The sequence below is a fragment of the Cinclus cinclus genome, chromosome 3 (genome assembly GCF_963662255.1).
Source record: "Cinclus cinclus chromosome 3, bCinCin1.1, whole genome shotgun sequence".
Lineage (NCBI taxonomy): Eukaryota > Metazoa > Chordata > Aves > Passeriformes > Cinclidae > Cinclus > Cinclus cinclus.
Window position 1 is genome coordinate 62,855,306 of NC_085048.1, and position 25,164 is coordinate 62,880,469.

At 40.7% G+C, this 25,164-nt stretch overlaps 1 protein-coding gene across 1 annotated transcript; it reads left to right on the forward strand.

Moving 5' to 3' along the window:
• Positions 1–961: 961 nt before the first annotated feature.
• LOC134041876 (p53 apoptosis effector related to PMP-22-like) lies at positions 962–15,350 on the forward strand. The gene is made up of 3 exons (XM_062488915.1): positions 962–1,172; positions 14,740–14,883; positions 15,136–15,350. The coding sequence occupies exons 1-3, from the start codon at positions 962–964 to the stop codon at positions 15,348–15,350; spliced, it is 570 nt and encodes a 189-aa protein (XP_062344899.1).
• Positions 15,351–25,164: the final 9,814 nt, after the last annotated feature.

The window sequence follows — 25,164 nt, forward strand, 5'->3', positions numbered from 1 at the left end:
GGGCCCTACCAAAATACCAGGCTGTAGCGTGTGTTAGTTCAAAGGGAGAGTGCAGGGAGCGCAGCAATATCGCCTCTGAGCCGACAGACAGCCCCGCACTGGGCTGGGTGTCCTCCCGGGGCATAGAGAGGTGATGGCTCATCTCTGCCTTGCACTCTGCAGCTGCAGGCAGGCTCTGACAGGCCCCAGGCAGTGCCTGTACAGCCAGATCCACACTCAGGGAGTGCTTGTGAGGCTCAGACAAACCAGAACTCCGGTTTTGTTCTCCCAATGAGGCTACATCCAGACCGTACTGTGTTTTTCTTTTCCTCTGTACCTGTGCTCCAGAAGAGGAAGAGCAGGCAGTGACATTCTTTATTGCCTTAGCTTTACAACAGCTATGGGAATTTCTTTAATTGTGAAAAATAAGGTATGATTATATTTTTAAGTGGAGTCCTAGAAAGGCAGCTTACAGCCTCCGGATGGCAAGTTTCAGAAGCATCCAGCATGTCGTGCAAATAGTTCCCTCTCATCTCTGCTTTCTCCTGCCATAATGCAAATCCTTGGAGCATAGAAAGGTGTAAGCACAGCTGCTGGTGGGGATGCCAGGAAGGAAAGTGTTAAATGCTGAGGGTAAACATCTCCCGATTTGTTACCTAGTCAGCAGTGCAGAGGAGATCTCACAGATAAACCCAAGCCTCGAAGCTTTTTCTCCCCAGCTCAACTGGTTATTGCTCAGCGCAGCTCTTACTCATCCGAATCGAGGTGGAGCTCCTTCCCTCCCTCTCTCTCTCTATCCCTCCCTCCCTCTCTCCCTCTCCGCTGTGTCTGCCCCGGCTGAGAAGCTTTTCTCCAACATCTGCCCAGGCGTTCGCAGGTGCCGGCACCGCTGTCCGGGGAGCTCTGCCGGGGCACCCATCGCTTTGTGCGGCCCAGCCCGTGGCGCAGAGGGCCCCGTCCAGCCGAGCACCTGCCCTGAGCCATGGTGAAGTACGGCCTCGACTACACGCGCTGCAGATGGATCCTGCCCCTGCTCCTGGGCATAGGCGTCATCTTCGGTATCATCGCGCTGGCGGGCAGGGGCTGGCTGGAGTCGCAGACCTTGCCCTACGTGCAGCAAGCATCGCTGTGGCAGAACTGCCGGAGGCCGGAGCAGGGCGGGGAATGGAGCTGCGAGTCCCTCATGGGCTACGGTAAGCGCCTGCAGGGGTGGCGGGGAGCAGGCTCTGGAGCAGAGGGTCACATCCCGCCGGCCACCTTCCCGCAGGTCTCCTGACCGCATCACCCAACGCCTGGCATTTCATATGGAGCCACGGGCAATAGGGACTGTCACTAAATACGCCAAGGCTTTTGACTAACCGGGTGAAGAAATGCAATGCCCTCACACCCCTGTGCAGAAAAAGAGCCTAGAGGATTACGTGATACATAAAAACCCACACATGGTGTTGTACTGGTGCAGAAAATAACATGGGATTTCTTCCCTTCTCGGAAGAAACTGGTAACCTCTTCTCACTAATCACTACTTTTCAAAACTTAGCGGCTACCGGTGACCAAACATCCAAACAAGTTGTGTGGGTAAGCCTGGCATTAGTGTGACAAGCAGGTCTGAGTACCAGAAAAAGGGAGGTAAAAATGTAAGATGGTAGCAAGATATTCCTAGGGAGTGTCAGGCTACAGAATGCTGCCCTGAAACTGCTCCAGTAGGTGGGTCGTGTGAAAGAATCTCCTTGTGGTTATGAAAGAAAGCTTTAAAAGATGAAAGGATTTCTTGTTCGTACTAAGTTTTGGTGAAGTATGCTATGAAACATTTTGACCATGGTGCAATCTTCAGCTTGAAAAGATGTACACCACGAGTGTAGGAGAACAGCCCAAGAGAAGGGTCATTCCGCATGTGCTCTGTTTATTTTTAATTTTTCTGTTTATTTATATTTCTTCTTTCTTTTTAGTTTTATGTGCATTTGTTACTGACCATGGTTTCAAACAAGTAACTGTGATTGAATGGCTGTTAGCTTGAGCTGGAAAGGAAGTTCAAGAGTTCCTACAGTTTATGCTCATTCATATTACAAGGAAGAACCTTTTCTTTAGGGCTCAGAATCTCAGCTCTTCTGTTAAAAATAAGAGTAAAAGCACTTGCTGAAGCAGTCTCAGGGATCATTTATTCCAGAGCTTCAAAATTGTTCCTGAAGGTTTATTGTATGTCATGAAACTCTACCTTCTATGCACAAAATTCAGCTGTAATGAGTTAATTGCAGCAGGCTTCTGTGATTGTAGGGCTCCAGGCATGACCAGCTGATGGTGATGACTGAGTATCACCATCCAGTCCTGCTCTCAAGGCTCCAGCATCAGCTCTGTGGCTGGGCATTAAGTCAAGCCAGCAAACTGGCCTCTGCTACATGGCACTTGAGAGAAGGAGAAAGAACATGATGCTCAGTAGAGGGCTTCTCAGTCCCGAGTGTCCTCCTAGGTTTCCTGAAAAGCAAGCCCTCCTCTTGATCTCCAGGTTAGGCCCTGGAGAATGCCATGAATGCCAGCTTTAGCTGGACAGAAAACACCAAGATGTTTCACCTTGTTTCTCTTGATAATGCAAGAGAAATTTCTCCTTACTTCTGGGACCTAGACAGGTGTTCGGCATTTCACTTACTTCCTTATCCTGTCTCACTCTGATAGCTTTAAATTCTGCAGCTGTGTGCATGGTTCCCCTGGAAACTGAACAGCATCTACACACAAACCAGGGAGGTCGTCCTCTGTGTGGACTGTCCTGCAACGTCTGAGGTTACTATGAATCACATCCACAATAAGTCCAGCACTTTTAACACAAACATTATGGACTTGGTCCTCACATGCAGAGCATTATCCAGCAGGTACACTGGAGAGTCTGCAGATGTTTCTGAGAACATTAGAAATTCTATTCATGAGCTCCATGACTGCATTATGCCCTCAATAGGCGTGCATCTATCACTTGAACTCTTCAAGGTGATTAAATACCCAGGAAGCCTAAGCAAATCCTCAGAATCCTCCTGGACTGAATTTCCTGGATATGTCTGGCACAATGGAGTCACCTAGCCAGTGGGAGAATAAATGTGAAGGCTGTATGTAAACAAGGTATGCAAAGGCCAGGTAAGAGTGGGCTATGCCTTTGCCAGATTATGCCATTAAAATGCAAATCCTGCCCTTCATGGGGGGGTGAGTGAGTTATCCCTGACCCAGGAGAGGACTGTAGACCTGGCTATTATGGCAGCAAACTCACGTCACTGTCCTGATCCTTTCCAGACCTTTCCCTCAGACCCCTTCTCTCCAGAGGTAGGATGTGCTCAGATCCAATCATATTCTCCATTTTTCCTTGCTCAGTGATGCGGGATTGGATTTTTTCTTTGGTGACTCCCACCTTTTCTCATGCAGGGCAGAGGTGGCTGATGCTGGTCTTGGTTCCCACCCAAAAGACAAGGCCATGAGAACATCTCACTTTGAGAATCCAGGTCTTGTGTTCAGCCCGATTGTACCTGCCTTAGTGATGAAATATAGTGTTTTAGTAATTCTGGAATTACATTTACCTACTGTGCTCCAGAAAGGTCATGGAAAACAAGCATTCAGCATCATGTTCTGTGGGATATTTAACCTTGTGCCAAGCTAAACACAGTGCTGGTTAAACCAAGTGTAATTACATGCCTTCCTGAGCACAGAGACAAAGATGTGATGTAAACATAAGGGACAGAAATGTTTTACAGCCATCCTAAGATGAGATCTCTTCCCCCCTCCACTCTGTTTCACAGTTTCCATCTTGTTTCTTCTGACCTTTGCTCTCAGCTTCCCTGACTAATCTTCTGCTGCCTGGGTAGGTTCTGAAATTTGGCCCTCCTGCAGGGGTGGTTTCACTGATAAACATGATACGTATGTGTACCCCAGCAGCTGCCAGCAAATATTGTCAACATGACTTGGACAGTGTAGTTATCTTAATCCACTGCAGTCATCTTTGTCCTGTCATAATTATATATAATTGCAACATCCTTGCAAGTTGTTAATTATAATGTGCAAATTCAAATCAAATTCTGCACGTGCAATGTTTATAATTCACCTTGAATCTCAGCTGTTTGACTTAAGATATGTTTAAAGAGTTGGAAGGCAAAAACCTAACTCACTGAGGTTGATTATATTGGAAGGGAAGAAGCTTGAATACTTCATTGGCTGCATCAGTGGAGTTTGGAGGTTTAGATTTTTTTTATTTTTTTTTTTTTGGAAAGGCAGTGGAGTAGCTCCACTGGTGCACTTGTCTTCTGTGAAGGCATCTGCTCACCTGTGGTCTTTTGCAAAGTTTATGAGCTCTGTGCAAAGTGAGAATATGAAGAGTTTATACACTCTCTTATTTTCTCCAAGACTTCAGATCATCTACTTTAAACATGACATTCATGTAGACTTTTGCTTTTCAGCGTTATTTAGTTCAAATAAATACAACTTTCTAGGAAAAAATATCCAGTGCATTAGGACACTTACTCAAAATGCATGGAATTTAAGATGAGGGACTGAGAGATTCATTGCTCTTGCTCTTCATTGTTCTTGCTCTTGAAAAAACAAAGGGCTCAATCTTATGACATGCTTGAACATATACAAAGAGAGATTAAGACTTTTTTGATAGATAATGAGCAATATGGAATGTATCTCTGTGGGACATGGATGAGCTTACAAAGAAAATGCACAGGTTAAACCCCATCATGACGCTGGCACAGCACTCCTTTGTTTTTCTTGTTCTTTGACTATATTGCCTGTCTTGAACAAGGTGTGTCTTGCAGACCTGAGATACTTCTTCAGTATGTATTTATTCCACTGCAGGCTTTGAAGATGTTTAAACATGTGTAAGTAAATACATAATAAACATATATAATGTGAGGGGAAATAACTGATTTTCTTAGTCTGAATGTGTGATGCACAAAGGGTGAAAAACTTGTGACTACACTTGTCCCATCTTATCTTCCACCCAGACTTGCAGTTATTCCATTTGCAGTTGCTGCCATCAAAACAACTGAAATTTTAAAGCTCCAAGTGTATGTTGAAGAGATCATCTTATTTACATAATGCAAACAGATCTTGGGGAGAAAATCAGGAAAAGGCATTTCCCTATGGCAAGTGGAATTCACATCTTCAGTTATTTCACATTGTAATATTCTATTATAGCTTTTTCCTGGGCTGTGTGGAGAGATTTGTGGCTGTGGAGATTAGTGGAGGGATAAATGATTTTGCCATCTGGAAAGGACACATTTGTGCAGCTTGTCTTCCAGGCAAATAATGGGCAACTGTGTTCTAGGTATCCAGTTTTATTTTGGTCTATGAATATGAATGCAATACTACAAGATAAGAAAGCTAGTATAGTATGATTATAATGAACAAAAACTACTCCAAATATGACAGCAGATAAGTATGGCTACAGGATAAGTGAAAGAATGAAATGTTGTGAAAGTAATAGCCTTTTGAGGAAAAAAATATTCTGCATCCCCACTGAGGAGTAGATTTTTTTTTCCCCCTGTTCTGCCTGTACCGGGGCTTTTGTTTCTGGGAAATGTTTTGCTACAGTGAAACACCATTTATTATCCTGGAGGATGAACAAAATGTAAATCACGTACTAAAAATCCCCAAGTAGTGATAAAAGAGCAAGGTTACATGGTGTGGTTGGGACCAGTTTCCGAAGTCTCTCTCTTGGTACTACATTTACCACTGGCCTTGCACTGGTGGCCACACAGCTTTCCCTCTGGAAAATTACCTTCTCCATCAGTGCAGTGACTCATCATACCCAGGGCACCAGGCACCAAGTTTTTGCCACTGCCAGACTACCTACGTAAAACTGTTTTCCTTCCCCCACATTCCCATCACATGTGACAGCCAGCACCTATTCCTGTCCCCAGCATGGGGAAACCTTTACTTGCTCCAAGATAAAGCAAGCACTCTGAGCAGAGTGATACAGGGATATTTCCAGAGGGACAGGATGGAATACAGCAGATGGAGGACAAACAAGATGTCCCAGTGGGTCTCTGGCATCTGAGGGTACCTATACACCAAAATAGAAATGAAGTAAACAGGTAACTGTTCTTTTGAAGTAGGGACCAGCTCAAGTCACTGGGCCTTTATTGCAGATTTTTCCTGAAGTCAAGGTTCTGCACTTGACAGCCTTCAGAATTTGATAAAATCCAAGCAGATTTGCAAAAGTGTCTTTGCAGCTGGGAAAGAGGCTGGGGAGGTTTCTGACCTGTGCAAGGAAGCCTGTGGGGGAGCCCAAGATGGAGCTCAGCTCTGCTCTGTGCATGGCCTGGATTAAAGGGCAAACCTCTGACACAGGGTGAACTGAAAACAAATGGCTGCTGCTGTTCCTGCTGCACTGTAGCATAAAATGGTTGTATTTCTATAAAGTGATTGTCTGTAATTGAAATGACAGTGTGTAGAGAAGCATGTAATTTCCTAAGACATCATTCTCCTTAAAGTGTAATGTTACCTGGGACTAACCAGTGAGAAATGAGATTACAAGATTAGTTACTGAATAATGTAGAATACTCAATAATTATTCAAAGTTTAGAATGAGAAAAAAATACCATCTCAAATATATAGCTAATGAAAAAAATCCCAACAGTTTTTGTAAGGAATGATGCAATAAGGAAAGAAAAAATTTGACTTTTCCCCAGCTTGTAGGAGACACTCCATTGTTTCTAAATAGGTATAAGAGAAAGGAATCAAGACCAGAGCATTTAATTACCATGGCAATTTTTATTCCTTATCTGCAATTTCTAGTGTGCTTTCCCTTATAGTTTTAGAGTTTGTACTTTCATAGTTTCAGTGGCAGATGAATTTAATCAGATTCTTTTCTAAATAATAGTAATGCTCTTGAGCAATTAACTCTCCAGAGAGCAATTGCACATGTAATCCCACTGTTTATTATCCAGCCTTCCCTTAATAATTACGGTTAGATTATGTGGAAAAATAGCAGTCATATGGAACATTCTCGTCTGCTTATCAGGAGATATGAACTGCTGGTGCTGAGGATTTTGAGAAGACCCTCAACACTTTGCATTTTCAGGCCCTGAATTGCTGCAGAGAGGATTCCATTCAATTACACAGGAGATGTCTCTGCTGACAGCATGTGGAAACTTGTGGCCAAACTCTCAATCCTCTTCACCTTATCTGTTGTTTTAGTTTATTGAGGTAATCTGATACAGCATGGCTACAATAACATCTCCATAGTCTGAACAGTGATAAGGACTGCAAAATGCATTTCAAATTCCACTGTAGGTTTAAACAGATTATTTACGTGGGAAGGTGTTTCACAGCAAAAGAAAAAAAAACTCTCCAAACATTCTTTCATATTTCTGTATCCCTTCTCACTGGCAGCTTGTGCTGTTCTGAGACACCTCAAACACACTGACTCAGCGAGCATTATAATGCCATATTTCTTCTTTGTCAAGCACCATTACAAAATAACTCATTGCTCAAAAATTCCCAGGAACTCAAACTAGTTTGTGGAGTGCTGACAGCCTGTGCTCCAGAGGTATCTGGCTTCCTTTTACTAGTACTAAATAACACTTCACTTCAATCCTGCTGAATTGCTAATCTGAAACTGAATACAACTAATGTCACCTTCTGTGCTGACATATGCATACTGTGCCCAAATCAGGCCCCCAAAAATAGTAAGTCTCTGTGTAATTCATTTAACAACCTCATCAGCAGTAAGCAGCAAGGACAATTTCACGATTTCAGATTTCAAGATGCGTTGTAAAAGCTGTTTCATTAACAAGAAGGGTAAATAAACTAAATATATTTTTATGAGCACGAAGCATGATTTCTGCTTATATGCAGGGGGTTTTATTTTGCAAATAGTAAAATTTTGCTTGTACCAGAAAATCAGATCCAGGTTCACAGCTGCTGTCTGTTAGTGGGAAACTCCCTTGTGCAAAAGGTGATTTTCATCAAGGCTTCAGAAAAAGTTTGCTCACAGCATGAAAACTGCAGATCAAGAGTGACAACAATTCTTGGTGTACATGAAAATAAGATGTAAATTCAGTGTTCATTAGTCCCAAAAGACTCTGGGAATAGAGAACTTAAAAAGAACTTTTTTTGAAAAGGTTCCACTCTACTGTTTTGATTAAAAGTCCTAGTTCATAGCCTGTGTTGTCATGGAAATTGATGCTGTTTAATTCACATTAAGTATTTCAACCCACTCAGGGGTAATTAGGGAGCAGGTACATCTTGCTGTTCTCATTAACTGAGCTTATGTAAATGAACCGATTAATCAATACCTTACCTGTTTTATTTACCTGACCCTCCCAAACCCCATGTACACATCCAAGTATAAGTAATACTGCTTTAATCTAAAATAAATAGGAAAAAATATAAGGAAAAATGCAATAGCATTAAAGTGCATGAGACTGAGCTTTAATCCTGAGATTTTTCTCAGTGCGTGCAACTGCTTCTGAAGATAATGTGATATAGGGGCACTCCCTGACACTCTCATGAGCAAACCTTTAATTTTGAATCACTGTGTGTGCATTATATTTAATAGCTAACTTACTCCCTTGGTGCTCCCTTTGATGATGGCTCTACACCCTCTGCCCCTTCTGCTTTCCCAGCACTAAGTAAGCATCGGGGAGCAGCCCTCATTAATACAAGATTTGCAGAGGCCAGCTTCTAAGTCAAGCTTGTACATGCCTGAGCTTATGATGAGATGAATCTGAACCACTCCCTCAAGACGTAACTGCTCCTCCCCTCAAATTCAAGTCAGAATATCTTCTTAACTTTAATTGCTTGCCTCAGTAAGAAAGGAGGGATGCAGATTACATAAAGGTTTTGCCTGTGTTTGTTTGTGGGTGAAGTCAGTGGGGAGGAGTTAATAGGTTTTCCCTTTAAAGGAGTTGAAGCCCACCCAGCCACACTGAGCTATCACTTTAGCATGCGGCTACGAACAAAACACTGCCCTCTGCTAATATACACTGAGTTTTATTGATACAAAACTACTCGTAGAGGCTATTTTCCTTAAAGCTGTCATTTTAAATCATTATTATGGGGTAATTGTCCTTAAGTCCTAATCCTTTCTCATTTATATGGGACCTGTTACTAATCACTGAGAAACTTTGGCAATGGCATTATCCTAGTGTGAAGCCAAATAGGTCATTCTCTGTTTCCATGGTTGTCTTTTAAATAGTGGCAAACTAAAAGCTGGTTCTGGCTCACACAAAAAATTACTTTTATGAGATAATACTCTGTTATTAAATGAGAAATCCATATTAACAGCCAATGAACTCTAAAAAATTAATGCTAGGGGGAAAAGAACAGAGTCACCAAAGAGGATGCCATATAGAAAGACTAAAAATTCTGTATTCCACTGCAAAAGATAAATTCACACAAAAAAATCAAAAGAAAAACCTCCAGTATTGTCTACCCATATGAAAGATACACAGAGATTGAAGTTCTTTTAAGAATGATCCAGATACAATGAAAAGAGAAACTCAGAAAACAATACATATCCAACTATACCCTTGATATTATTTTCCTTTTTTTATTCTGTTCATAAATTATTCATTACTAATATGTGATTTTTTTTTCTCATTTGTACAAACTTCCTTTGAAATAATTTTTAGTCAATGGCTTTCAGTCTGCACATCCAGTTTATTCAGAAGAAGTTGCTTTTGATAGTTTCTGATTTGTCTTGGCTGTATACAATGTGCACTGGTATTTCAATGCCAGCTCACGTGGTCAGCAAACAATTGCAGAGATTAGAGTGTCCATTTGTTTCCAGAAAGAGCACAGAAATTCCCCGTGGTTGGCATGCTGCAGAGTCAGTATTTCCAGAAGACAGGATTTTGCACTGTGTAGTGCTGCAGAAGTAGCACAGGAAATCCAGAATCCTGATGACAGTGATGTGTATGTACCCCAGCAGCTTGCAACGCCTCGGCTGGTAGAGATGCGGGTTAATGGGTTTGATGGACCACCTTAAGAGTCATGCTAAGGGAACAGAAGTTCTGCTGCAAACTGCACTTTCACACAGAAACCCTCTTGAAGAGAACAAACCAAAGGGAAATGGGTAAAACCTGGCTAAAGCAGTTCCTTTTCAAAGTGAGGCATATACTCTGCAGTGTTCGCCACACCCTGACAAAGAACGCCAGGTTGAGAAACTCCAGTGAGTTCAGCTTTGTTTCCAAAATAATACTCTTTCCCTTTAATCAGAGAGATGTCAAACAGGTTGGGCTCTGCAAACTCAGCCTAGAAACATTCTCATTACATACAACACAGAGATTAATTGCTACCAGTGCAGATTTTAGTTTTCCTAAGAATCGCTTTCCAAGACTGCAGCTAGAACCGCAGGGTTTATGTTTCTTTCCCTAGGTGGTATGGAGGATAACAGAGAAAAATATTAGTCTGTTATATTTTCTTTCACCCCTCCCTGGTTCTTGTGAATTAAAGCTACCCTTCCTCAAATTGCTGTACAATTCACTGCAGTGTAAAAATGATCAGTCAGCAAGAGCCTCTAGATAATTGTCAGTGTCTTTGAGCTGGCAATAAATATTTTTGTTTTTCTTTCCAATGATAGTTATGTATTTAGCTTCAAGCCAATAGGAAAACTTGGAGAAGTATGTTCTTATTGATTATATAAGCAGCAGTACTTCTGAACTCTCTGGGGCAGCTTTCAGAAAATGTCACCCAAGGAAAGACAAAGCAGTTTATGTGGTGTGAGAGTACCAGATCAAGAAAAACATGAGAATGTTTTAGTGAATATTTTCCTATGTTTTGAAACACATACACTAGGAACATGGGCATTTGTATTTGTCATGGAGGAAGTAGAGATCATATGCTATTTTCAAGACACAACAGCTCATTTTTTGAAGGCAGCATTTGGAGCATGAAAGATGGCAGGCTAAGGAAATACTAGGTTTGGTGGTTCAAAGCTATGGCTCAACTTACTTCTGAGCAAGAAAGTTTGTTTCTTTTTGTGTGAAACACAATCAGTGTTTACACTTTCATAAACTGTAAAATGTGTGAAATCAGAAAGGCAGGAAACTGAAGATACTCTTAGTCCTGGATGTCTAATTAAGTCCATCAGCTTCCCTATGACTGCAGCCAGATATAGGATGATCAGAATGTGTTTATATGGTACAATACAAGAGGTAGCCATGCTGCCTCCAAACTGAGTTGGCTTTAATAGCAGAGTAATAAATACGTGTTATTATTGAATTCTGTCTCAGTTAATTTTGTAGCTCATAAGGTGTCATGAGCTCTGCCCTGGCATGGAGGGCTCTTCCTGGTCTCTAAATTAGCTCAGGGGTCTTCTCACACAGCAGGGAGTTACAGAAGTCAGGCACTTATTTTCATTTTTGAGTCATCATGTATTTCTGTATTCACTTTGGATAGCCCAAACTCTCACAAATCATTGCTGAGTGACTTACAAAGCACTGCTGTCAGAAGGACCATCCTTGCTCTGCTTGAGACAGGTGTGAAAACGTGAGCTTCTCTTGCCTGTTTGAGATAGCAATGTCTTACTTTAAGACTAAATTGCTCAGAAAACTGCCACTTAGAAGTTTTGAAGAGTTGCTGGTGTGTAGCTGCCCACAAACCCTTCCACAGTGTCCACTGGTGTTCTTTCAGTTGATGGAGGAACTGAAAAAGGGAGAAATGGGAATGGCACCAAAGCATTACAGGGTGCTGCTGATATTAAAGGACACTTTTGTATAAACACATTTCTTTTCTCACAAAGCACATTTTAACTCTTAAACAGCCAAAATATCGCCACCATTTTTGGGGCTGAGAAAACAGATCTCAAAAACTGCTGAATATTTTTACAAACTCAGTTTGATATCCTGTAACCTGCTGCTCCATTTGTATCAATTTTTGATTTGGTGACAGGTGGACTGGGCCCTTTCAGCTTTTAACTGCCCTCATTTTACAGCCAAGAATACACTGAATAGGTGTTGTACCTGTGAGGATCCTTTGGCCTGGAGTTCATATTTTTAAGAAAAAAGCTTTGAAATAGAACAACTTTTTGATGTTTCTGCTCAATATTAAAGACAAAAACCCCCACACATTGGAAGATAAAATATTTGGGACCAAATTAATTGCTTGCTTGTCAGTGTTTTTGGACCAATTTAATTATTCTAATTCTGACATTTTAAAGGAATTTTAAGTCTTAGTTGTATTTGTAAAGAGTTAAGCTGCTCTAGTACCCCTGGCTGGCATAAGATAAAATAAACATCTCAAATATAGAAACAGTTGCAATTATTGTTGCACAAAGCCTTTGTTACCTTTTACTCTAGAAAGGTGTTTACACATTGTGGTCTTGGACTGCTGATAGCTGCTGCTTTTCATAAAGGATAGATGAACTCAGAATAATTTTCTTCAAAAAAAAAAGCCTGAAGAGACTCACTCTTCCATATGGCTCTACTGTCTTGGAGCTGTGTATTGTTTTTCTTCCAATGCTGAGGGGTTTTTTCCTCTTTTGTAGAACTGAGAGACACAAAATTGGCTGTTAGGTGATTGAGCAATGCCTCCAAATGGTGTAAGCATCCTGCAACAAGCATGTCTCTTCTTGCTGCATAGCCAGTGCCCAGCGGGCTGGGCATGTGCCCAGTTTGCTTCCATACAATCCCAGCATTTGGAACACTACTTCAGGAAAAACACCTGGGTGAGCCTGGTGGAGGAGGGAGGTACTGGCATGCAAAAGGTACCAGGCACAGCTCCCTGAGCCAGTAGCCCAGGTGCTGCTCTCACCCCAGGGCTTGGTGCTCTACCATCAGCTGCTCTTGGGGAGCAAGGCTGAGATTTGGCAGCAAGGGAGGTGGAATCCCCAGGACTCCTGGTGTCTCAGAACTTGCTGGGCAGGCAGCTGTGCTCTGAGTCTTCTGCTTTGCCTGGGAGTTTTACATCTAACCACAAGCAGTTGTGCACCTAAGAAAACACATCACCTCTAGATGTTCTTGTTATTTCACCCTTTTGCCAAAAGTATCCAGAACTCTTGTATCCAAGAGCAGTGAGGTCACCATTGCTGAGAAACCTCTTTTATGGTCTGGTGCCCCTTTTCCTGCGGTTTTAAAGGGGTAACAGAGAGACTGAGAATAGAAACATCTTCAGTGGGATATATTGAGCAGTATAAGAAATTCCTCTTCTTGACTGCTTCTTCTTATAATCTGCCTGAGGTGCTGTCCCTCCCTATTGTGTGTCCACACTGCATACTCTACCTCTGAGCCCCCTGTAAACTCCTAGAGAGAAGAGTTTGAGCTAAAACACTGGGCTAGAAAGTGAGATGTAAGAACATCTTTGCTGTCCCTTTCAGCCTCCTCAAGCAGCTGCCTGTTTACTGGGAAAACAATCCAGTTGAAAAGCCCTATAAGCAGACAGAAACTTTGTGGAATACAAAAGAGAATGGACATGGCTTAAAACTGAAGATATAGTGTGATAGCTAGAACAGAGGACGAATCATAAAGCAGGGAGAATGTTGAAAAGTAAACAAAAGGGAATTTGGTTTTGATGGACTGAGGGGTAGAAAAGGATAGCTGGAAAATCCTGATCCATTTTTCTTACCTAATAGTAGTGGTGGTGTGGGCCTTGGGGAAAGACAGATCGAACACCAAGCTGTCACTCACTGCAGACAGGATGGCTGCTTTCATGCTTACCTGACTTTGGTCAAGGAAAAGGCAAGACACTTTGCATTTTATTACTTCCATGCTTAAAGCAAAAAAAAATCATAGGTTACTTACTCAATTTCAGAGGGAACTTTTACTGAACAGCATGCACTGCATTTAAGTTGAATTGTAATTATTGTCAGGGTTGTTTGGACTGTGATAATTTTTTGGCACTGCTGTGGCATATATTTGGATTGAAGCCAACACTAGACAAAGGCATAGTGGCTAGACTGGGGGGATGAAGTCTGTAGATGCCTGGCAGACTTCAACTACTTACTCAATTTAATACACAATTTTAAATATGTCAAAGTGGCTTTTTAACATCCAGAAGAAGAGACACTTTGATCTCTAAGCAATATTTTCTCCTCAAATCTTGGAATATTAAATATTATTTTTCCAGTTGTAATTCCACTACAGAATGCTTTGCTTTAATGTGTTATTACAAAATTTTTTATAATTTGAAAATGAAAGAATTAATATCTGGAAGAAGCTTTTTGAAGTGAAATAACTCTAAATTTGAACCAAAATCAGAGATCAAATTTCCCTACAAAACAGATTCCAAATCCTTAGCTCCATTTAGGACACAGAGCTAAACTAAGGCTGAAAGACAGAATTCACTGAATTTTTACATTTATGGGCTATTTGCATACCTTTAATTCCACCAGATCAGTAGTGCTTTTATAACTATTCAAAGGAAGATTTGTATTAGTTCAAGGGACAGTTTAATCCTCCTTGTCTGTGCAAAAGGAAGATGGTTTTATGGCATCTGCTGAGGTAATATTTGCTATTGAAGGACAGTGTCCATTTTTACATCATTCAGCCACTTCCATCTTAATTTTTAATTGTTAAAATGAAACAGTAAGCTTTTACTAAATGGTAAGCCATTTCATTCTGCATGAGAGCACAAAGGTGGAATTTTGATGCGTTCTGCACTTAGTGCATAATTTATTGTGGAACTGAAATGTTCACCTATAAGAGGAGAGAAAGCTCCCATGCTTTCTTTCTTGGGAGATACTCCTCTTCTCATAGGTTTTAAAATCAAACTTTAATTACTAAAGAGAGAGAACCAGCCTTTGTTTTTATTTTATTTCCTTTCTAATGTATTTTCTTCTGATTTCAGCCTGGGGAAGAGCTGCTGCTGCCACATATCTGGTTGGCTTTCTACTTCTAGTCATCTGTTTTGCACTGGCCATCATAGCATTTGCCATTGACACACTTCGGTTCAACTTCATTCGTGGGATTGGAGGCTTGCTTTTTGTGGCTGGTAAGGCAGTATGTGGAGTCAAATTTAGCTTGTGCAGACATATCCATACTAGAACTGATATTTTCCTCAGCTGATTTTATGCCCAAGTCTCCGCCTGTGCGCAATTGAGCTCTCTGAAAAATCAAAGCCTGTCATGGCACTGGATCAATTTTCAAATCCTCTGAAACATGGATGGGTTTAGCTACAGGGATTATGGATGAAGGCAGTGGTGCTGGGTGTTAAACATTTTTTTGTTTTCTCCTGTCTCTTCAGCTGTGTTCTCCATCATGGGCCTGGTCATTTATCCAGTAAAGTTCTCATCTGATATTGAAATGACAGGAATCAATATGTTCAGCTGGGCCTATGGCTTTGGCTGGACCACCGCCATTATGGAAATATGCTTGGGATTCTTCTTCTGCTGCCTTCCTAACTACGAAGATCAGATCTTGGGTAATGTCAAGCCCACATATTTTTACTCCTCTCCATAAGCACCAGAAAAAATGCATTCATATTCTAGAGATACCTGACAGACTAGCTATGTTTTTCAGAATATTGTCATCAGATGTTAGTAGAAAAGGCTGGAAACTTTGGCACTGGCATCTGCAATAAAGTTATCTACTCTGTTTTGGACCTTCGTATCTGATGTAGGTTGGTTAAATAAAGCACAAATATTAAAACCCCTTCGTTTTCCTCATTGACTCCCATGAGTGGGGTTTATGAGGATTCCATTGCATTTTAAATAAATTCACAGTTATAATTAAATTCAGAAAAACTTATTAAACTGGCAATAAACAACACAACATGTATCATCTTCCTGAAGGAAAGCAACTTTAAAAAAAGCAATTTTGTATGTATCACCTGCACCCTGGAGATTTTGCACATTTTCAAAAAGTAAAATACATTTACCTACTGACTGCCTAAGTAGTAAATTAGTCAGCCAGCACTTCATAGATTACCTTCTATTTTTCATTCATTCACTTAAGACATAAGGAGGCATTAAAGAAGAGATTAAAGCTGTCTACCAGAGTCAGCATCTTGACTTTTCCTAATTCATGTGGAATGTATTTATTTCTAAATATTTGCAAGAGTAAGCAAGGAACACCAGTAAAGCCTTAAGAATCCTGGTGTGCCATTGCTGGTTCCAGTACAGAGCAGGCAGAGGCAGAGCAGATTTCAAGCCACTCCTGTGACCTGCAGACCTGGTTTAGTAAAGCTCCTGGTGTGACTTTCTTCTTGGGTGTCCTGAGATCTTTTTTCTGCTGTATCAAAACCTATGACTTTAAAATTCTCTGTTATACTGGTCCAGCTTTTTAATCCAGTGTAGAAAGGTCAGGTATAATTTCCCTGTACCTCAGGAGTTGAGCTGGAGCAGTGTGAGTGTAACTACACAGTTGCTAAAAGCCCCCTTTTTTGTTCATGTGCTGTTCTTCAGTATTTTAGAAGTGGAAAGTGTATACTGTCATATCTAACTGTAAAGTGCATAAATACCCATTAGCATCTCTTACTAAAACTCTCATAGAGAAAATCACATCATAAAACATCTTCCAGAATCCTATACTCCACAGTGCCTCAAGCCTCAATAAACTGCAAGCAATGAAATATATATACTCAAGACTCTGCTGGTTTCTGCCTTGTTAAATTTAACTTTATAACATTCCATTTGTTCTCTTAAGTGAAAAAAAATAATATGTAATGTGGAAACAGAGTCTCATCTAAATCCTAAACTACTGACGTTAATTAGCTTGTAACACATCTGCAATTTTGTAACTGTGTGTACTACCAAAAGCCTTGTCCCGTGCTCTTCGTTTCAACAAATTAGAGGTGGAAAATTTTTTAGTAAAATTTCTTGATAGCTAAAATTAATAAAGGCACAGGGCTTCACCTGTATTATTTTAAGTTTTTTGGTTGTTTGGTTGGTTGTGTTTTTTTAAGCAGTTAACTCCATTCACTTTTATGGCATGTCTCCTAACTGTGGTCAATAAGAATAAACAATGGGGAGAGTATATGCAACAAGGAATAATTAGACAAGAACATGTAAATACTTTTTAAAAATATTTCCTAGCTGGAAGAAAATCAAAGTGAAATACAGTTGAGAACACAGTTTGTATAAAATGACTTGCAATCCTTTGTGTAATATTATCCATTCAGGAGAAAAAACTTATAATAAATATTTTCATTATGCTTATTACACCTAATAAAAGATGGTATCTATCTATTGTTTCAAAAATGAGTCTTAACTTCTGTTCTCTACTGAGAGTGGGGAATTGTGGAAGCCCCCAAAGCCTCCTCAGGCACTACCTTGGAGTACCTGAGTATGCTGGATGAAATTTGACAACTCAGCTTGTGATAATTCTCAGTCCTATGCTGGCTGTCACCCAAGGCCTTGTTCACAAGGTCATGAGAATAGTGGGCACTTCCAGACCGCTCTGTTTGCTTAGGGGCTTACGGTGTTGAGTGCCTACACACACAGTCCTGTGCCATGGTGTGCTGCAGCTCATTTTGGCACAGATGATAATGCACTCGTGTTCACCAGATAGGAAACCAGCATGGTCCTGCTCAGTGCTTTTGCTCCAACAGATGTGGCAATCCCCTGAGAAAGCTACAGAGAACTAAGCAACCACTGTTTGTATTTACAGGCTCTTTTGCATTAGCTGGACACTGACAAAACATCTGGAGCTGGGGAAAGGTGCACAAAATAAGGTTTAGGAGTGTGACTCCAACCTTGATGAGACAGCAGAGCATAGTTAAAAAGCAAAGAAAATCGCCAGTGATCATTCCCCTTCCTGTCTCCTCTCCCTTGCTGATTTTGGCAGTTTCACCACCTCCTCTCTTCCCTTTTCCTCTTCCTCCTCCTCCCTAAAGGTGTCTCAGCAGTGACAGGGCTGATGACTCCGCAGGACCAGTCCCAGTCCCCATTTCCCACTGCCACTTTTCATTCCTGGGAGAGAGGAGGAATGAAGCAACTTGTTGACCCCAGCATAGCATCAGGTACTGTAGCCTTGTTCTCTGTCCCAGGCCCTCACTGGAAAGGCTTTCCCTCAAAGAACAAGGTGGGTGGGTGGGTGGGTGGGTATCCAATAAGCAGAAGTATCACAGGTATCAGTACTCAAGTGAAATCCTGCCTTTAGGATAGTTTGCTTCCAGTCACGCCAAGCCAGTTCAACACAGATTCCTAGAAAAACACATCCTAAATCCTGCAGCAAAAAAACAGTAAGAAGAAGGATAAAACTGTTTTACAGATGCCAGTGTTGTTTCCTGTGACTTCTGCAACAGGGGCCATGGCAAAAACAGCATGCCAAATATAATAATTTCTGACAGAAAAGGAAGGTGAATCCAGGAGCCAAGGATGTGCCTCAATTTATTGGATTATTAACTAACTATCAATTGCTAGATTTTGAACTAAATTGTTAAATTAGTCTACAGTTAAAGGTCAAGTACAGTGTTAGCTGTAAGCAAATTGTTAGATTGGTTTGAACTAAGTCACAATCAGAAAGTTTGGATTTTCAAGCAAAGGAGAAGTTAGAGGAAGAGAAGACATCTCCTTAGTTCTTCACCTCTGTTAGCCAGGGCTCTCAATCCAAGTCTTGTCTATAAGAGAAAAGGACACTGAAACACTAAGAGCTGCACAATAAAGGACTTAAAGTTTCATTGTGTCCAATGGCAATGCTAAAGAAAGAGCAGGGAAGAACAGATGTCTGAAGCTCTTGGGAACATTAGGTCTGCTAGAAATAAAGATGACTGCCAAAGGCATTGCTGCTATTCCTGTCAAATTAAGAATTAGGGAAACATCCTCCAACAAACATGCTTTATCTAGTTCAACTTCACTACTGAAAAGCAATGAAGAAATTGTGTTGAAAACAAGAGGAATGTCAAGCAGCCCTACAGGTAGAAACTGAAACAAAGAAATAATGAGAACTTCCTGCTGGTAAGTTAATATGTTCAATTTAATACCTGGTGTTTCTGCCAGAGCTTGAACGTCTTGGTCTTTTCAATTTTCTCTGCAAATATGTCTACATTTCACTTTACATTTCTCAGGCACCTGCCACTTGGTCTTAAAATACATTCTGCTTAATCAATAATTCAAATGCAATCTAGTTTGCAATTGTATTTGTTCTGCATATTTTGTTGCATGAACTATTGACAAGACTGAATTTTTGACCCCATTGACATCACTTGCAAAACATTAATTTGTTTTCTTGAGTGTGACAGGTCATTACTGAAGTGCAAACCCTTTATTTTATATCTGTTCAGAATCAATAATATCTCTAATGCATGCTCCATTCAGCAGCTCTGCTTACTTCTGGAATAGGATGCTGGTATGTATAAGGTAAGAAACAAGAGTTATAGCTGACATAATTTCCAAAATAAAGGACAATCCAGTGTGTGTAAGATTAGCAGAATTTGGGTCATAATTAAATCTCACTTTGTTAGATGCACAACATGGTCACATGGAAAAGATTAATCTTTCCTTCTGACACGTCTCAGTTGTGTGACAGTTACTACTTTTTATAAATCAGTCTCTTGGAACACCTCCTCACACATTTCTATACCCAGTGAATTTCTCAGTGTTCTGAAGATAAACAGATTTAAGAAAAGAATGAAACAATCAAGCTCATGATAAGGGAAAAATCGATTGGCCCATTTGCACACTTTGTCAGAAAGTGGGATTCAAACCATCTTCTTAGAAGGATAGTGATCTGAACAAAGAGTTCCTTCTGAATCGTTGAAATTGGAAATTCCAACCTGAGATTTAAAAGACTGATAGTAATGGGGAAAGAGAGATTAAATCAGTCGGGTCTTCCCTTATCTTTTTCCACACTGTCAAACTACTGCTTTTACCAGAAATTTTGATTTCAAGAAAAAAATTGTTGCTTTGGTGTAGAAGCATAGGAATGTGTGGGCCTCAATTTTATCTGAAAAATTCCTCAGTGCTAAGTGCCAAAATGCAAACAAGCACCTGAATAACCTTAAGACTGCAGATGACCCTAACGGGGCCATCAGAGCTGTTTTCATAGGTGGTTCCTTAAATGACTTGATATATTAGGGCTCATATGCCCATCTGCACACAGTGGTTAGTTCCACAGATTTCCTGCATGTGAAGTGATGCACTGATTATTTTTTTAATTTTGCTTTTCATTTTTCATTATCAAAGTGAAAATGTGTATGTATCATAGGATTTTGAATGTGACTGCTGGGAGTGAGCAAAATTTACAGGAACAACTTTCAAAATTTCAGACTTGCAAAGTTTTCCTGTTTAAGATGAATGTGGTGAGATTAGATCAAAATGTCCTCTCTTGGGTAGCTTTTATGATACATGCTTTTACTTGTGCCCTAGTTTGTCCAAGCCATCTGTTTTTTTGTAAAAACAGTTTTGTGAAAACCTACTCTAGTATCATAATGAAAGGAAACAATATTAGGTATCCATGGAGAATCCATCATAAAGCACTTTAAATTGCCCTTGATTGTTCAAATGTAGATCAAACAGAGAGGCAGATGTTGTCTGCAAAAGTTTTCCACAGATAGCGTAAACCCAAAAGATTTAATTATTGGCTCTAGACCTGGCTTACATGCCCAGCTCCCCATTTCTTATAAAGTAAATGGTGCTCTAGAACCTTGCCCTCAGGAAAACATCAAACAAGTAAAATGCAAACATGAAAAATGAAGGACAAATATCACATAAAATACTTATATTAATACATCCATGGTATAACAATTTAGTCCATAGTTGTCCTCAACATGAATGAGGATGGACCAAAGTTGTGTAGACCACACTTGGGGCTGCACTGTTATTTCCAGTTTTTCATTCTTATATTTTCCCATATGAAATTCTTCTCACCTCACTTCTGAAAAGTCTTATGCTTTTTCCATAAGATGTCCTGATTTTACCACACCCTGTCTTGACAAGCACACATGTGCTTGCCAGGCTCATATCTGAAGCTTATGCAAAATATTAATGCAACAAGGCTTTTATCCCGTAACCCTCCTTCCCCTCTTCTTAAATAAAAAAGCTTGAAGCAATAAAATCCTGCTGACACTAGGAAAATTAGAAGAACTGAGATTTTCTTGGGTTATTTGAGAATTAACCCTCAAAAGAAGAAAGAAGCAAGAACTGAGGTTCAAGAGAAAAACCCAGTCCAGTACAAAAACAGTATCCCAAAATCTACTGCAGTCCTGACAGCAAAATGGCTTGGGATGATTAGCAGCCAAATTGCCTTTTCAGTCCCCTCCTTCATGTGCATGTGTACTCTATGTTGCCTTGCAGTTTTTCAGTAGCATCAACAAATCTTCTGGGCATGGGTTTCTGAATGCACCAGTATGAAGAAGGAGGAACTGCCCATCATGTCTGCCTCCCAGGGAAGGGACTTTTAAGGCAGAAGCCCAAAGGACTCATTGGCCCTTGTGTGACATGGCTGGTGTCTTCATGGCAGGGTGGGATGGTTGCCCACCTGAGTGGAAAATTTCCTTCTGTTTTAGCCTACAATCCCAAACAAGTTATTAGCAAGTTGAAACTGCCATTTTATTCATTTGAGAGGTTTTTGTGGGGGGGCAGAGAAAGGTTAGAGATTTGGATACTCACAGTAGTTAGGCCAAGAGTTTTGTAAAGAAAGGACTCGCCGTGTCCAGATTTACAACCTTTCTTAAAATAGTCCCGCATATAATACACAGAAAAAGGGAAGGAACAGACACACCTATTTATGTTCATAATTGTTAGGCCTGATGCTTTGACACCAAGAAACACTCTCTGGTTTAGTAACAGGAGGATGAGTACAAAGAGATGAAACTTTATGCTTTGCCCTGAGTCACAGCACAGGTGAGGATCTCCTGAGCCACCAAGTGTAGTCTCTGGCTATCAGAGAAAATTGCTTATCATCTTGGTATTATCTTATCCCAGCTCTGCTTTGCCATCCATCTGTCATAGGAGGCTGATCTGAAAAACAGTCTGAGGGTTGTCCTCTGATTTCCACCCAGCATGTATTATTAGCCAGACAACAAGAGCACCTAAACTTCTGGCACTCTCTATGGCAATATCCACGGGCAGCATTGTCAGAGGTGACAATGCTGAGTTTCCTCCAGCACAACTTCTTGTTTCATATGCATAAACTTGTTTTTTGTCTGCTCCATACCTTTAAAACCATCCTTCCCCAAGTAGCAGACTGCCTTCTAAATCTGTGCTCCTATCTCAGCTGCTGCTTAATTTCCTGTAATTGCCACAAGAGGTAATTATTGTCATCCCTAGTAGTGTCTTGGGCATCCTTTAAGTTCCTCCTTTCCCTTGCCCAGCCTAAAGCACAATTATTCTCAGCTGGCCATGCAGCAGCCAGATTTGGAGCCCTCCTCACCCTGGCTGTGTGAGGAGACTGGAACAGAGCCTTGCTCATCTCTGTGGCAGTGCATGCTTAAAAAGCATCAAGGCCAGTATGAGGGAGCATTACCAAGAAAAATAAAAAAAAAAGGAGAAGAAGAAGGTTTAAGCAAAATTCTTTTGTTCTCCATCTACACAGTAAAGTCAAGAAAGGGCACAGGAGCTGTTTGCTAAAGCTCTTTTTGCAGTGGTTGACTTGAAATGACATGTTCTGCCTTCATCTCCCAAGCTCTTGAGGGTATTTTGGAACTGTGCTGCTTGCAGGAATAAGTCCTTTAAAGGTTCAAAGAAAGTGGAAAGAATTCTTCACATACATTTCCACCTCCTCCTGGTGAAGCAACTCAAATCTTGCTCTGGAATCAGACACAGGAGTGTAATTAACACAAACCAGAGTAGTTCCAAGGAGGAAAGGTGGCTTCAGGCATCGTAGTGGACTATCACCTCCTATATAAAATATTAGTTTACACAGAATATTACACAGATCATATACAGTGTATGTTTTTGAAAAGGATGGCTTGTTCTAATGTAGTAAACATTGCTACAGCTGGTGTACCAGCTTGGATTAATATTGGAAATTTAGCTTGATATTCATCAAACTTGTGTCATCCAAACAGCCTCAGTCTGAGCTGTGTTTGTTCATAGCTTATTGCATAAAAACCTTCACAAGTCTGATATCAATTTTGCCTAAATGATTGATTCTTTAGGGATTTTTATTTTTTTAAAAAATTAGCTTACTTTCATGAACATCATCCCAAAACAAAATACCTATTTCAGCTTCCTTTTCCTGGTGTATTTCTTTCCAAATTTTAGAATAATAAAATTTTGAAATTAAAAGTGAATAATAAAATTTTGAAATGAAAAGTTTGGACTTTCTTCCAAAGCATGGAGGCATGACATTTTAGATACTTAATTTTTATTTTCTAGTCCATGAAAATAGTAATAAATGACAAATTTGAGAGTTTAAAGAGTTCTGAGAAGCTGAGATGTGATTTGCTTTGTAGTGAGTGATCTATTTGCCCCAGAACTGGCCTGGTTCTCTTTTAAATACAGTAGCTGCTTTGCTATTAAAAACAGTAGTACAACTAATATAAAGCTAATGTAATCCAAAGAGATTCTTTCAAGTCACCATCCAAACAGACAGGTTGGCTTTGAAGGTTATCAGATGAGAGATCACACAGGACTAAGCCAAGTTACAGATGACTGGGCTTGTATGAGGGCTCCTCTGCATTTACTCTCCTGGTTTTGAGAGCCCCTGCCAAGTCAAACACAAACATAAAGACGTTTTGACAGCCTGTGAAAAACATTTTGAAGGCAGAGAAATGCCAAATAACACAGTGCCTCTGCCTTGTGCTTCTGCTACTAAAAATATGACCTGTGCCTTGCTGCAGCTCTACAGGTGTTTTAGTTTTCTAATGTAAGAGTGCTTCATTTAATCTGTATCAATACAATGAAAATGTAGGCTGGCCTAGCAATAAAAAAAATGAATGAACTAACATGCAGCAGATGTTCAAAAAGGGAGTGCTTGTGTTGTCAATCTCACAGAGCTTTATCATTGTGTTTCCTTCTTCCCCCATGGCTATGGTAAGTAGGACTATTATCAACCTCTTGCAAACAAAAAATATATGAATTAATATCCCTCAGAGGGCAATTCCCATCAGGCTTTGGGACTGACAAAATACTATATAGATGCAAATAGCAGACATCTAGAACATCTACTCACAAGAAATTGAGCTCAGCATGAAGCAGCTGGTTTGGGTAACAGAAAGCCTCTCCCCAAGCTTTAGGGCAGCCAGTGTATTTCTGCTGTCACAAGAGATTAAGAAATACACCGTGCTGTCCTAAGGAGCTGAATCGGCAGAAAACCCTGGGCTGAGACGCTGGTGATGAGACATTCAGTATCAGTTCTTGGGTAGAAAATGCCCCTCGGGCTAGGGCTGGGCTGCTCCAAACCTCCTTGGCATGGAGACAGGAGGCACAGTCATCCAGCACTTGGTGCTGGGGAGCAGCTCATCTGTGATCGCTTGAGGGCAGTGAGACAGCTGGCTGAGAAGCCATCACGGCACCGAAATTAAATTTACAGGCTGCTTTCCCATGGCTGTGCTGGGACATAGCAGGGTGCTTTATAATTATGTTTTAGGAGCCTCCGCCCTAATTTCCAATTAAAGTTGTACCCTTCCCAGGGGAGATTGCAAACATCCTACGAACAAGGGGAGGAGGCCAGGAAGGACCATTCTATGTAGATCGGCAGTAGACATCAACCTGGAGAAATTACTTTTATGCCACAACCAGCAGCTACTCAGCCTCATCACCTAATTAATTTTCTGTTCTAGACTTACTGATGGTGTATTTAAAGCCAAAAGGAAACATGGACAATGAGTGCGATGGAAATGTGGTAGGAACAAAAGGAGAGGGGAAACAGACAAGGCAGCAAAGCAGTGGCAAAACTGCAGTGCTTCAGTCTGGGTGCTATTCCTATGGTCAGCCAACTGCGGCTGTCTAGAGTGAAGTGCTAGGCTGGATGTATCAGCAAAAGATATGCTTTTACTAGTTTGTTTTCCTAATCATACCTAGATGTTAAACAGAGTCTTCTCTGTAGGACTCCTCTCTTTACCCTACCTCATCCTAGGTGACCCAGATACTGCATTTACAAATCAATGTCACTCAGTAATCTGGTAGAACATCAAAACTATACAACTAATAGTACTTTAATACACTTTTTCACTTAAGTTTTGTGAACAATCTCCTAGTTTCTATAAACCACTGCAGGTTTATATATATATATATTTCAAACGTTGGCAACTTCTGATTCAGATTCAGAATGTGTAAGACCTACATTTTCATCTCCAATAGTTTGCCAATAGAAATTTCCTGGTGGCTTTAAATGACGAGTCAGCTGCTCTGAATGCCAAATGGCACAGAGGAAACTTGTGATGGAGGCT